A 15322-nucleotide genomic window follows, 5' to 3' on the forward strand; every position below is an offset into this window, starting at 1 on the left:
CCTGTAACTGCTGAAGTAAGATTGATATATTGACAAAGTAGACTGACCGCCAACATTAGGGCTAGATAGCTCAGTTGGTAGAGCACCAGCTGGTTTATCCGGAGGTTACAGGTTCAAATCCCTATCTAGTCAAATTGGTTTGTTCAACCAAAAATAAAAAACTTGATCACTAGCCCTCTATGTAGGTAATAAGTTGCAGGGTTGAAGACCTGATGACAACACACAAAAAGCCTGTGAGATGTGCTCAATCCTGGCCTAAAGTTTGAAGAGTAGATGATGGACTCGTATTAAGAAGCAGAGTTTTGGCCACGAGACAAAGGACCTCGCCTTCATCTCTCTTTTCTCACACAAACATGACCCTGTCGGTTTTTATTTGGCTGGTTAAGACCCGACACCTCTCTAACAATCCCCTATTCAAAACAAAAGTGGATGGTATTAAATTGTCAGACGGTAGCAGGGTTAAATATCTTTGTTTTTGCAACATCTCAAACTGAATAAAACAATTTCTTACCTGCTTCAGGAAGATCTGGCATGACTTCATCAATTAAGTCCTGAAAAAGAGAAAATGACAAATGGTAACTTACAAAATTAAATTAAAGCGCTCAGTATTTTGTCCTGCAAGGAATGTGGAGCTATGTATCGAAGTATGAGACCTACTCTTTTATAGCACCAAGTTATGGTTAACAAGGTGTTGTGGCGCAATATGCTGGCAATCAAACCAGGAACACCAGGGCGAACCCCATCTCTTTTCAATTAGTGCACCTGTAGAGTTCTTTAACGTGCGTTACACAACACACGGGACCAACTGCTTTATGTCCCATCCGAAGGATGAAGCATCATGGTTAAATGAATACGTTGCCTTGGATCAGGCGAGTTGGTCTCAGAAATGGGTTTGAAACCGTTCGCATATGGTTAGATTGGTCATTTAAAAGTAGAATATTATGATCCACACAAACTTGCCTCAAATTGCACAGTTTTCGTTTTCATCTCGAACGAACACGGTCGGCAATTTTGTGAAGTCAAAATTTTGACCAACAAAGACCAACTAGCCTGATGTTTCCCTTTAAAGGCAGTGGACACTATTGGTAATTACTCATAACAATTATTATCATAAAACCTTTCTTGATTACAAGTAACGGGGAGAGGTTGATAGTATAAAACATTGTGAGAAACAGCTCCCTCTGAAGTGATGTAGTTTTTGAGAAAGAAGCAATTTTCCACGAATTTGATTTAGAGACCTCAGATTTAGAATTTGAGGTCTCAAAATCAAGCATCTGAAAGCACTCAACTTCGTGTGACCATGGTGTGACAAGGATGTTTTTTTCTTTCATTACTATCTCGCAACTACGACGACCGATTGAGGTCAAATTTTCACAGGTTTGTTATTTTATGCATATGTTGAGATACACCAACTGTGAAGACTAGTCTTTGCCAATTACCAATAGTGTCCAGTGTCTTTAAGTGTCTTGCTTAAGGACACAGGTGTCATGCCTCAAACCCACACTCTGCTGATCAGAAACACCAGAGTTTGAATCCAGTGATCTTTAACCTCTAGGCCATGACACACCACTTATATATCCAAATAATCCTGTTTCAACTTACGGCATAGTGAGACGTGTTGACCAGGAGCTTCTGATACGAAGCTTGAATCTCATTGTAACGCTTCCTTCTCTCCTCGCTCAACTCTCCCTTAGTCTGAGAAAAACAAAAAACGAAAATAAAGAAGTTATAAACAATAATAATGATAATAATACTAATAATCATAATAATAACTAGGGAATAACAGTGTTCGTACCCAGTCTTCACTGCGTGGTAATGACCGGGTTGGTGGCTGGCGCCGTTAACAGCGCCAGGGGTTGCCTGGGTGGAGAGAAGCAATTATAGTTAAGTGTCTTGCTCAGGGACACAAGTGTCACAACCGGGATTCGAACCCACACTCTGCTGAACAGAAACACCGGAGCTTGAATTCGGTGCTCTTATCCGCTCGGCCACGACACCCCATATCAACATAACCAGCAAGCTTTCCCAAGTTTTTCTAAGTATACATCCTTTTCAGTGAGGGGGAGTGTTTGCATTGAATTACTTAGGTCAATAAACTAAATAGAAAAGCAGTAAGATTGCATGGGGCATTCAGCAGCAATACCGGTTTGTGCATGATTCAATTAAATCTACTGTAAAAACATGGAGATAACAGGTGTAAGTTGTCCGATGAAAAGGATGTGTCTTTTTAGCCTGTTTCTTTGAAGGCAGTGGACACTATTGGTAATTACTCAAAATAATTGTTAGCATAAAACTTACTTGTTAACGAGTAATGGGGAGAGGTTGATAGTATAAAACATTGTGATATCGGCTCCCTCTGAAGTAACGTAGTTTACGAGTAAGAAGTAACTTTCCACTAAAATATTTGAGTCTGATTTCGAGACCTCAAAATTAGATTTTTAGGTCCTGAAATAAAGCATCTGAAAGCACACAACTTCGTGTGACAAGGTTGTTTTTTCTTCCATCGTCGCCCAATAGACCAATCCACTAAGCTCCGCCCCATTGCGTATTGACCAATCACAACGCAACGAAGGTCCAACAAATAAGGTCTGACATGCGTGCGCGTATCTTGGCGCGCGCGATAGAGTTGTGCACAAAGGCATTGGAGAGCCCACGTGTTCTTGCTCACACGTGCGTCGTGGGCGGAGCCTAATGGATCGGTCTATTGAGTTCAAATTTTCACAGGTTTGATATTATAAGCATATGTTGAGATAAACCAAGTGGGAAGACTGGTCTTTGACAATTACCAAAGGTGTCCAGTGTCTTTATCATGATCCCATGATTAACATCCCATACGAAGGACAAAGCAATAATTGGTTCTGCCTAAACGACACAAGTGTCAAGACCAGGACTCGAGCCCACACTCTGCTGATCAGAAACATCAGAGCTCGAGTCCAGTTAGCTTTTCCCACTACGCCACGCAACAAATGGAGTAAGGCTAAGGGGGAAAGGATGGGGGGAAACATAAATAAATGCCAGCTCTCCCTGTTTGGTAAAAATCTCACTTGTAATATTCTTCGATTCTGCTTCTCTACACTCTGAAGATCCCGATGTTCCTTCAGTAGGTGCTTGGTCAGAGACAGGTAATGCTCCTTCAGGAGTCCCTTGTAGGCGTTCTTTCGCTGCGCGGAGAAGATCTCACTCACTGGGAGAGTCAAGTTGAACTTATCAGCAAGGATTCTGGTGAAACAATAGAACAGAACATCCACACTCCAAAAATGAATGACCGAGTAACAAACCACAAGGGAAATGGACTGGGTAAGTTTTAAGTAGCTTGGGTCTGAGCTGTGTAGCCCTACATGTATGTTGGCCGTTTCTGTCTCTTTCTCTCTCTAGTAGACATAACACAGGGGCAATTCCATGGTCGGTCACATTACACTTTTCTGTCTCATTTCTTGATCTTGGTGCTAGTAGTTCTATGTGAGATTACTTTCCACTAAGTTCCTAAGCTGATTTGTACTTGACACCCAAGGCTTTGAAGTAATGATTTTAGAAATATTGTGGTCTTTGTGCTCTTAATGTTATAACGTTGTAAAAAGCGGTCAGTCACACTACACAAAAAGGGCATGGTAAAAAATACACTGGTCACAATTCAAAAGTTTCCTCTAACCAAAAAAACTTGCAAAAGTTTTACTACATGTAACAAATAACTTTTATACATGAGTATCCAACATAATACTTATAAATGGTCAGCAACTTGAACTTTTAGGCATACATGGCAAAACGATGGTCAGTCGCATTACGGTCAATTGCATTACAGTTTGTCAAGCCTGGTTCATACTTCCTGCGAATGCGATATGAATGTTGACGTCACAAATTCGCAACAAATAATTCCCAGGGGTTGAGTTGAGCTCAAATCTCTTGAGAGTTGTAACGTCAAATTCACGTCAAATTTGCATCGCATTCACATTCGCAGGAAGTATGAACAGGGCTTTTAGTCAATGTCTTTGTAAGGGAAACTGCCAACAAAAAGCTGGAAAGTTCATTTTGTAGAGCGCTGGTACGTTAATCCGGAGAACATTGGTTCAAATCCCGCTCCAGTCAATTTATCTTTGTTCAAACCCAACTCTCTTTACAAAAAATGAGTGATCATACAAATTTTGCCTGATGAGAAACTTTCACCGATGTCCTAGAGGTGGATGGCAAGAACAGATACCACTACGACAACCCGACTTACCTGTTTCTACGAGGCACTATCCCGGCATAGTCTTCTCCGCAGTGTTTTAAGAAGCTGCTGATGATGGAGATGTGAGTGTGGTTCTCTTTATCTGCCTTCAGGACCGATGAGAGCAGCGTGTTGAGAGAAGGTAGACCTTCTTTCTCCGTGAACACTCCTCCGACAATCAACTAAAACAAAAATAATCATTGAGGACAAAGAACTATTTTTAACAGTATTATACAGGGGTCAAGTTTGAGTAAGGATTATCCTTGACTATATAGCTCAACTGACTTGGCTCAAACTCTGACCTACATGCATAGCTGTATCCATGGCTACGCACCAAAATATTTGCAAAAACTAATTCACAACTATAAGCCTTCAAGGAACCTCCTCTCCCAATCACAATTTGTCTGTTCATCGGCATCAACAAAGTCATCAGCCAACAAGCCTTTTCCACGTCTTCTTCCACTATTTGGAACAAACTCCCCCAAAACATCAAAGACGCACAAACTCTTGATCAATTAAAAATGCCTTTACAAAACTCATTTGTTAAGCTCTGACTAATTCTGTTCTCAATGGATTTTGTACAGCGCATTGGGACTTTATAAGAACGGTTTATTATTACAATTTTTTAACTCTGTCTAGTCGACAAAAAATAATTGGACTATAATAAGGTGAGTTTTGCGGTAACACCATGTTAGTCCAGCGTTCTCTTGAAGACGACCAGAGCATACGGTTCTTTTCAAAATCAACACTACTCAAAAAGAGAGATTTTCACATGATGCTACCGCAAACCGCACTTTATCATCAAAATCATGTTACCTGGGCCCAATTTCATGGCTCTACTTACCATTAGCAAAGGGTAGCGCTTGCGGAAGCAGGGAATTCTGCACTTACATCAAGCATATTTTGCAGCTCAGTAGGGGGGTTTTGCTTGTGCGCGTGTGTACTCCATGTTACCATGTTTTTTCATTACAAAGCTAGCGCAGAAGTTTTGGGCCCAATTTCATAGCGCTGCTTAATGGTAAGCAAATTTTCGTGCTTACTGTAGCAGAAAAATTTGCTAAGGTTCAAGCATATTTCACAGGTTAGCAAAAAAATTGGGCGGCGATATTGCAGGTTTACCATGGATTTGCAATGTGACGTCATATAAAATGTATATTCCTGTGCGGTAAGCCCGGAAGGTTACATGTAGCTTGCCTTTTTGTGTGCTTATACGGTTAGCAGCGCTTTGAGATGGAAATCGCACAGTAAGCACAAAATCAGCCGCAAATCAACGCTTTCAAATTGGGCCAAGGGCTTGCCCTGCTGCAAGAGAAGAATGGTGATCGTAAGCGCATAATTTGGTGGTTAGCAGAACCATGAAATTGGGCCCAGTTGTTTTCCCACCACACGTTACTCACCTCTGCTAAGAAACGGAGCTCTACTCGAATCCTGCTGTCAAAAAGGACCTAGAGAAAAAGAAAAAAAGAAAACAAAAATGAATTCAAACAAGATTTGTTGAACTGCCAGCTTCATATGGACTATCCTTATTATAATAATAATAATAATAATAATAACAACCGCATTTCTATAAGCTGATAAAACTTCAGATTTTCAGAAAATTTGAATCTCCTTTCACCAAGTACAGGACGTCCTACATGTATGTTTTAGTGTTTGGAAAACCATAATAGTAGGTGTGTGCCATTGATCTCAAGAGATCAATGGTGTCTGCAAACAAGTCCCTTGCGCATACATGTTTCTCCTTGTAAGCCCTCTAAAGCTTGTCGCGCCGTTGATCATCAAACGTGTACAACGCGCCCGACCTTAGAATAATAGTGGCTTCTTTAATAGTGCGCATATCCGCTACTCAGTGATGCTCAAGGCACTTTAACATACAGTATTTCCTGCAAGTTTGAATTATGTGATCTACTCCTTTTTAATGGTTTACAAGGAGCTGTGGCGCAATATGCTGCCAAACAAACCAGGAACACCCGGGCAAACCCATTCTCTTTTCAATAAGTGCACTGGGTACTATTACTTAACACACGGGACCAATGGCTTTATGTCCACCTGAAGGACGAAGCATCATGGTTAAGTGTCTTGCTTAAGGACACAAGTGTCACGACTGGGACTCGATCCCCACACTCTGCTAATCAGAAACACCAGAGTTTGAATTTAGTGCTCTTAACTGCTCGGCCATGACACTTCTCGTCTTGACCACGGCAATGCTCTTTTCCACAGTCTTCCTAACAACCAGATTTCCCGACTTTAACGCCTCCAAAATACCGCTGCTTGCATTGTGACTATGTCTAAGAAATCCTGTTCTATCACCCCCATTCTGAAATAACTACACTGGCTCCCTATCTCTCACTGTAACATCTTCAAGCTGATGCTCATTGTCCACAAAGCTCTTAATGGCAAGGCTCCCCACTATATTTCTAAACTGCTTCAAGTTTACACTCCATTAAGGAATCTTCGATCAAGTTCCATGCTTCTCCTCATTGAACCCATGTCTCGACACTCATGGGCTGACAGGTCTTTTTCTTCAGCTGTCTGGCTGTGCCACGCATTTGGAACTCTCTACCACTTAATCTTAGATCTTGTCTTTGTACCACAAAATTCAAATCTCTTCTCAAAACTTATCTTTTGTCACAGTTTTTCAAGGACTCATTTTGTTGTGTCTGTTTTTCTTCGTTTTTGTTTTTGATTTGTTTTTGATTTTACTGTGCCTTGATGTCCTATTTATGTGTCCCAATTGTCCTATCCAGTCAATATAATAGAGATAAAAGCTTGTATCCTTACCGGTTCTTTCTTTGTTTCCTTTGAATCTTCTTTCTTTGCCTGTGCCGGGTGACACTTCTGTATCGCCTGTTGAAGGTGGGCTGAAAACTCAGCGTATCGCTGGTGCACCAGGGAACAGATGTGCACTGCGCAGCTGATGTCGGCCATCTTGAATTTAGACTCCACGATGGCCGTGGCCACTTCGCCGACGTACTTGGTCAAGTTGAGGCTGTTAAAATCTGCGGTTAAGGAATCCCGCTGTTGCTCGGTCAAGGTTTTCTGCGGAGAAAATGATGGTTTCATTAGTGGCCATTCAGAAAAGTCAATGTTAAAAGACACTGGACACTATTGGTTATTGTCAAAGACCAGTCTTTTTAATTTTTTCACTTAGTGTATCTCAACATATGCACAAAATAACAAACCTGTGAACATTTGAACTCAATTGGTTGTTGAACTTGCAAGATAATAGTGGAATATAATACAACCTTGTCACTTGAAGTTATGTGCTTTCAGATGCTTGATTTCGAGACCTCCAAAATCTTATTCGGAAGTCTCAAAAGAAAATTCTTGGAAAATTACTTCTTTCTCAAAAGCTACATGTACGTTACTTCAGAGGGAGCCGTTTCGCACAATGTTTTATACTATCAACAGCTCCCCATTGCTTGTTAACAAGTAAGTTTTTATGCTAACAATTATTTTGAGTAATTACCAGTAGTTTTCACTGCCTTTAACAATTTTTGGCCAGCTTGTTTTCTCAGTTTATGCTCTCTTATCTCTTTGTTTTTCTACTTTCACCACTTTTGAATGGAAGGTTGTATCAACATTGGGTTTTAAGAATAATATTACAGCATAGATTGTGGTCTTTTCAAATGTTTAACAGAAAATGAAAAACGGCAGACAACTCATTTTGCCTGATTGCATCGCAATTTGTTAGTCTTATTATTGCCTTTCTTCTTTTACAACATTTTAGGATATTCTACATTATATATTTGGTTTGTGGTAACACCATGTGTGTATCTACTTGCCAGGTAGAGTTTGTTCTTTAGAGAACTGTCTATCTTTATTCTACCAACAGGGAGTAGATTTATAGGATGTTTCGGAGACTTCTCAGTTCTGAAAAGAACTGTCCTGCTTTTTAACTACTACCCTAGCGGAAGGTATAGAAAATTGCCTGGCACTACCCCTCCCGCAGAGAAAGTTCTTGAATTGGTCTCAACGTACTGACTAGCTTGCTTTAGTCATCGTCAGGAGTCTGAAATTTTACATGATTGATAAACAAATGTTCACCGTATATCCAGATAAAAGAAACATTTGTGATGGAATCGTTTATTACTCGTAAAAAACTCACCAGCTTTCTGACAAATGTAGAGTTCTTTTTCATACTTGAATCAAGTTTCACAAAGAAGGATTCGTCCGGTCTCTCAGCTAATCAAAAAGACAAAGATATATTGTAGCATTTAAAGACATTGGACACTATTGGTAATCGTCAAAGAGCGGTCTCCGCACTTGGTTTATCTCAACATATGCATAAAATAACAAACATGTGAAAATTTGAGCTCAATCGGTTGTCAAAGTTGCGAGATAATGAAAGAAAAAAACACCCTTGTCACACGAAGTTGTGTGCTTTCAGATGCTTGATTTCGGGACCTCAAATTCTAAATCTGAGGTCTCCAAATCAAATTCGTGGAAATCTATTTCTTTCTCAAAAAAATATGTGAGTTCAGAGGGAGCCGTTTCTCACAATGTTTTATACTATCAACAGCCATTACTTGTTACCAAGTTTTACGGGACGCAGACTCGCTAAATTTGTTTGTATTCCACGAGCGCGCATGTTATAACGACGTATCTTTCAGTTTCACGTAAGTCAAGGCACAAAGTTTCAAATTTCAAAACGTTATTTTGCGACGAAACCACAAAGTTTAGAATGTAATTTTTGCACTGTCTGTATACGTAGCGTGACGCATTGACATTCACATTACGCACTGTATAATAAAAACAGAGGAAGTAGGATATAAAACAGAGGAAGTACATGTAGTAAATGTTTTTATTCCCCTAGTAGTTCGAGCATCTGATTGGTGGATTAGCGTGTACTGGAAGATAAATCAATATAAACCACAAGGTAAACTGGCTGGGTAAATTATTGAATGATTTTCGGAGTTGAACAAAGAATTGACTAGAGTGGGATTCGAACCAACGACCTCCGGTCAGGTAAATTTTAAACGATTTGGGTTGTAACAAAGCCAAATTGTCTCAGAGTTTGAACCTTTTGCCAAATAACTTCAGTCAAGTATAAGTCCCCAAAATTGAGACTCAAGACCGAAGTCCGAGTCCTGGACTGGAGTCCTACATGTAAGGCAGGCCTAATACTTCATGAAGGCAATGTAGGAGATTGCCTCCATGCCCACTGATCACTGCCTTGGTGCCCTTGAAATGCTCCAGTCGAAATTTACAATTTCCTCATACACTGTAGGGTGACCTCCACAGATAAAATGCCTTGGTGCCCTTGCCCTTTTAAAAACAAAGCATAAAGGCCTGACAGTGCTTATGCAAACTTGGCTCCTGTATAATACTGTTAAAGGCAGTGGACACTATTGGTAATTGTCAAAGAATAGCCTTCACAGTTTGTGTATCTCAACATACGCATAAAATAACAAACCTGTGAAAATTTGAGCTCAATCGGTCATCAAAGTTGCAGATAATAACGAAAGAAAAATAACCCTTGTCACACGAAGTTGTGTGCATTTAAATGGTTGATTTCGAGACCTCAAGTTCTAAATCTGAGGTCTCAAAATCAAATTCGTGGAAAATCACTTCTTTCTATGGCACTTCAGAGGGAGCCGTTTCTCACACTGTTTTATACCACCAACCTCTCCCCATTATTCGTCACCAAGAAAGGTTTTATGCCAATAATTATTTTGAGTAATTACCAATAGTGTACACTGCCTTTAAAATGAGTTCTACGTCTTCCAGAATTTCAGGTGTTTTTAATTTTTTTTTTATACATTTGGATCATAGAAGGAGTGCTCTTTACCAAGCAGAATTTGCTTCCTTGCCCTTTAAAAAAACGAAGCATACGCAGGCCTGCGTACGGTCTTGTGGATTTTCCCTCCAATTAGGAGACCCTGTCTCGCATACAGAATCTAATCAGTAACTTCACCTTCAGAATTCCTATCCATCACTTTCACTACAACTAATTGGTGATCAATTAATCTTCACCGTTCTTGTTCAACCTTCTGAAGTCATGTTTTATAAACATGCCTCCTTAAAGACACTGGACACTATTGGTAATTGTCAAAGACCAGTCATCTCACTTGGTGTATCTCAACATAGATGCATAAAATAACAAACCTGTGAAAATTTGAACTCCATTGGTCGTTGAAGGTGCACAAGATAATAATGAAAGAAAAAAACAGCCTTGCCACACCAAATTGTGTGCTTTCAGATTCTTGATTTCGAGACCACAAAATTAAATTCTGAGGTCTCAAAATCAAATTCGTGAAAAATTACTTCTTTCTCAAAAACTACGTTACTTCAGAGGGAGGCGTTTCTCACAATGTTTTATACTATCAACCTCTCCCCATTACTCGTTACTACATGTAAGTAAGGTTTTATGCTAATAATTATTTGGAGTAATAACCAATAGTGTCCACTGCCTTTAAACCTACAGTTTTAAAGATAATGATGGGAAAAAGTCCCCTTTCAAAATTTTACTTGCTGAGTTGCTATAGTTTTTAAGACTGCATCGGGTTGGGTGGTACCGCTGTTATTTATAGGGAGAAGTTGCCATGAAAAAACAGCCTCTGTTTTTGATTGAGAATCCAAACAAATAAATTGCATTGTTCGCTTGCTTTTGTTCCATGATTATTCACTGACGCAGGTTTTTTTAATCTAGTTTAAATTGTCCATGCGATACAAGTGAGTCGGAGCATGAAAGAAGAACCCCAACACAAAGGTAAAAAAAGAAAAAGTCGTCAGGCATCAAATTTGATTTCAAACAAATTTTAAAAGCAGTGCATGTTCACTATCATAACCTAATTAAAGGAGACAGGAATACAGAGAAACATATTGTGCTACTTGCTTTCTGCAAGATTGGATTGGATCTACCTGTATCTAAGATGCTCTTTTCTTTGCCGTGATTAAACGTATCAAATAATAAACCACAAGGGATTCAACTTCAACAACTCAAGGAAATGGATGACAACCAGAACCTCACAACTAATGGCATTTGAAGGCTAAAAAAATACAGAGTGACAAAACAACTCAAGAGAAATGTAACAGTCTTTCTTCATCCGAACATTCCGGTGTCGTTTCTCTGTTGTCTTTTCCTCGTCGCCATCATCTCTCCATCTTGTCTGAGGAAATAGTTCTAGAATAAGAAACGACTCGACACAATGGAATCCGGTGGCATTGTTCTCACCGTGATCAAAACCGTCATTGCTTTTTCAGCCATCTTAGGAAACGGCGTGGTGATCGTTGTTATGACGATTAGACGTAAACAGTTCAGCTCTCTCACAAATCAACTTATCCGCCATCAATCAATAATCGACTTAGTTTCTGGTGTGGTGTTCTTCCTTTTTGAAGTGGTAGTTTTACGACTCACTCCAATGGGGATGAAAAATGATCAGACTTTCCTCTGGGAGGTGCTCTGCCGATTCGTTCTCTATGGGAATTTCCTCTTCGGTCTGACAGTCTCATCCACATACAACTTGGTGATCATTTCACTGGAGCGTTTTATGGCTACTTGCTACCCAGTCAAACATCGTAACTCCTTCACGTATTTCAGGATCAATGTTGCTATGGGTGTGGCCTGGGTAATCGGTTTAATGTACTCGGTACCCGCCGCTTTAGCGAAGTATATAAACGGTGAAGGAGAGTGTGCCGTGTACTCTCATTTAACAAATATGATATTCGTTTTGGGTATAATGCTTGAATATCTGATCCCTGTGACACTCATGACATTTGCGTATATTCGTATATTCATCGTTCTTCGACGCAAACTGGCTGGCGAGCAACAACGAGAAGACGGTATCATCGGAAAGGCGAAACGGAACGTCCAGGAGACGATGCTGATCGCTGGGATCGTATTTATAATATGCTGGACACCGCTTCAGATCTTCAGGTTTCTCGTCTCCACGGATATATTACACACAAAATATTATTCGTCGGACGCCCTGAAAGTTGTTACGGCCATTGTCATGTGCAACATGAGCGTCAATCCCATCATTTACTGCTTCAAGTATGAACATTTCCGCAAACAACTTCTTCAACTTCTGCGCAGTCGGTTCCGTAGGAACCGAGTTCAGACTGGAGTGGAGACTAATGCAATGTCGATGTCTATTGACCCAATACAGCAAACTACACAGGCTGACTAAAAGTCACAAGGGACTTGTAGCGGAGACTAAGCACAACTTTGTGGAAATTTGCATTGGGATACTGAATATTCATTTTGGTTTTACCCATATAACTGATGTGTGTTAGCACTGCACACTCAGTACTTTCCCCCGAGTCCTGTGAAAAAAAATCACAGGCATATTACTCGGGTGGGATTCGAACCCACAACCTCTGCAATTCTAGTCCAGTTACTTACCAAATAGACTGCCGAGATTGCCCGATAGCTAGAGGCAGTTCAAATCCTATATTTTAGCAGCAGGTACCATAACGATATAATATTATATAGCGCCTTATCTACCCAGGAATGGGCATCTCAAAACGCTCACGAGTTTTTCCTCCAAGGTCTGTGGAGCTATGTGTTGAAGTAAGAGAATTATTGCCTTTTTTAGCACCAAGCAGTAATGGTTTACAAGGTGTCATGCGCAATATGCAGTCAATCAAACCAGGAACACCGAAGCCGACCTCTTCTCTTTTCGATAAGCACACTGGGTTCTTTTTTGTGCATTACACAACACACGGGCCCAACTGCTTTATGTCCCATACGAAGGAAGCAGCAATAACGATTAAGTGTCTTGTTTAAGGACACAAGTGTCACGACTGGGACTCGAACCCACACTCTGCTGATCAGAAACACCAGAGGTTGCTTCCAGTGCGCTTGACTGCTCAGCCATGTGACCGGCCACAGGACTCCTAAATATAACTAGACATGAGGTCAGCTGCAAGCAGTGTAAATTGCATACAGCTTATTTTTTTCAAAGAATCAACAAACAAAACAACCCAAAAAACTTACTGAACTTGTATTTAAATCTTTTTTTAAACTGACACTTAAGACACTTAACCATAAGCTTCTCTCTACCCAAATTCTACCCTAACACAGCTGGCGCAGAAATTCGGCAAATAGAGAATGGTGATCGTAAGCTTAGAATATGGTGGTAAGCAGAGCCATACAACTTTGTTATGGTCTTAGTTTGAAATTATCTTTGAATTATAACGATGTTTGTTCTTGAAATCAAATTAGGAAAACCTAGAAATTGATCTGCACGAACAGTAGATGTAAAAGTGTATCCATTAAACTCTCAGCAGGTTGTAGTCACAGGTTTGACATTTTTCATTTTTTTCTCTTTCAAAATGTTAAAAGCTTTTATGTAGACTAATGCCAAAGCCTTGATTATCTTTTTAACCCTTTGTAGTTTCCTGTCTTCTTCTATGAAGGATGACAGATGAAGAAAGAAGACAGAAACAAGGCTCTTCGTGACTATACTTAACATGGCCTAGATGTATTTCAAGATATTCACATTTCTTTACATGACTAGTCTTTACATTCTTCCCAAGGGATGTTCAATAAAGTGGGCAGTAAAGAAACCAAAGGACTAATTTTTAAATCCTTTTAAGTTTCCTGTTTTCTTTTATTAAAGAATGGAAAAAAAAGAAAAAGAAAAAAAAAGACCAAATAAAAGCCTCTTTGTGACTATTTCCTTAAAGGCAGTGGACACTATTGGTAATTACTCAAAATAATTATTAGTATAAAACCTTTCTTGTTGATGAGTTATGGGGAGAGGTTGATGGTATAAAACATTGTGAGAAACAGCTCCCTCTGAAGTGTCATAGTTTTCGAGAAAGAAGTTATTTTCCACAAATTTGATTTCGAGACCTCAGATTTAGAAATCAACCATCTAAATGCACACAACTTCGTGTGACAAGGGTGTTTTTTCTAACATTATTTTTATCTCGCCAATTCAAAGGCCGATTGAGCTCAAATTTTCACAGATTTGTTATTTTATGCATATGTTGAGATACACCAACTGTGAAGGCTAGTCTTTGACAATTACCAATAGTGTCCACTGCCTTTAAGTGGTTAAGATTTATCTTGAGTATATTTTAATTTTCTTTACATGGAATGCCTATAAATACTTGATTCTTGTCCAGAGATGTTCAGTTCAAGTTAATGATTTAGAGATGATAGACCTAAAACTTGTCATGGCGATAACTGGGTTTATATGATTTGAGGCATTGCATGGTGAGGTATCAATACATTTGGTTTGTGGTAACATGTGTGTATCTACTTACCAGGTAGAGTTTGTTCTTAAGAAAACTGTCTTGCTATATATTCTACTACCGCGGTGTAGATTTATCAGATTGTTCAGGAGATTTCTCAGTTCTGAAAACGACTGTCTTGCTTTTTAACTACTACCTGGGCAGAAGGTATAGAAAATTTGCTCGGACTACTACATTAGCTTAATAGGATTGTTATTACATTCACTCCCGCGGATTGCGTTCTTAAATTGGTCTCAACGTTTGGACTAGCTTGCTCTAGTCATCGTCAACCAATCAATCATTGTTCCAACCAGAACTTGTAACAATGGATAACATTATTCCCTTGGTCAACATTATCATCATAGTTTCAGCTCTCCTTGGAAACGGCATGGTGATCGTTGTTATGACGATTAAACATAAACAGTTCAGCTCTCTCACCAGTAGTTTGATCCGTCATCAATCCATAATCGACTTTATTTCTGGGGCAGAGGTTTTCCTGGTAGAGGTTGTATTTTTGCAATTCATATCGCCAGGGATTCAAGTCACACAGAGATTTTTCAGTGAGATATTGTGCCAGTTTGGAAATTCTCGTTATTTTATGTTGGGTCTGACAGTCTCATCCACCTACTTGGTGATCATTTCACTGGAGTGTTCTATGGCTACTTGCTACCCAATCAAACATCGTAACTCCTTCACCTATTTCAGGATCAAAGTTGTTATGGGTTTGGCCTGGGCCATTGGGACTTGGTATGAATTATGAGATCTACTCCATTTGTAAACGTATGTAAACATAGAACAATGGTTTACAAGGTGCTGTGGCACAATATGCAGCCAATCAAACCAGGAACACCGGGGCAAATCCATTCTCTTTTCAATAAAGTACACTAGGTTCTTTTACGTTCGTTACACAACACACAGGACCAACGGCTTTACGTC

The 15322-nt window shown here is 39.7% G+C and overlaps 2 protein-coding genes across 2 annotated transcripts in view; one reads left to right on the forward strand and one right to left on the reverse strand.

The window, feature by feature from the left end:
* Window positions 1-15322, reverse strand: part of LOC139951996 (regulator of nonsense transcripts 2-like) — a 51642-nt gene that overhangs the window by 24221 nt on the left and 12099 nt on the right. Inside the window, exons 6-12 of the mRNA XM_071950973.1 lie at window positions 8310-8386; window positions 6983-7240; window positions 5602-5649; window positions 4217-4386; window positions 3045-3219; window positions 1603-1695; window positions 512-551 (exon numbers count right to left, since the gene is read on the reverse strand). Of these exons, the coding sequence (XP_071807074.1) occupies window positions 512-551; window positions 1603-1695; window positions 3045-3219; window positions 4217-4386; window positions 5602-5649; window positions 6983-7240; window positions 8310-8386 (861 nt within the window). The remainder of the gene's footprint in view (window positions 1-511; window positions 552-1602; window positions 1696-3044; window positions 3220-4216; window positions 4387-5601; window positions 5650-6982; window positions 7241-8309; window positions 8387-15322) is intronic.
* LOC139934082 (allatostatin-A receptor-like) lies at window positions 11353-12333 on the forward strand. Its single transcript, XM_071928375.1, has one exon. It carries the CDS (start codon window positions 11353-11355, stop codon window positions 12331-12333), a length of 981 nt encoding a protein of 326 aa, XP_071784476.1.

Source organism: Asterias amurensis, chromosome 2, assembly GCF_032118995.1.
Source record: "Asterias amurensis chromosome 2, ASM3211899v1".
NCBI classification, from domain to species: Eukaryota; Metazoa; Echinodermata; class Asteroidea; order Forcipulatida; family Asteriidae; genus Asterias; species Asterias amurensis.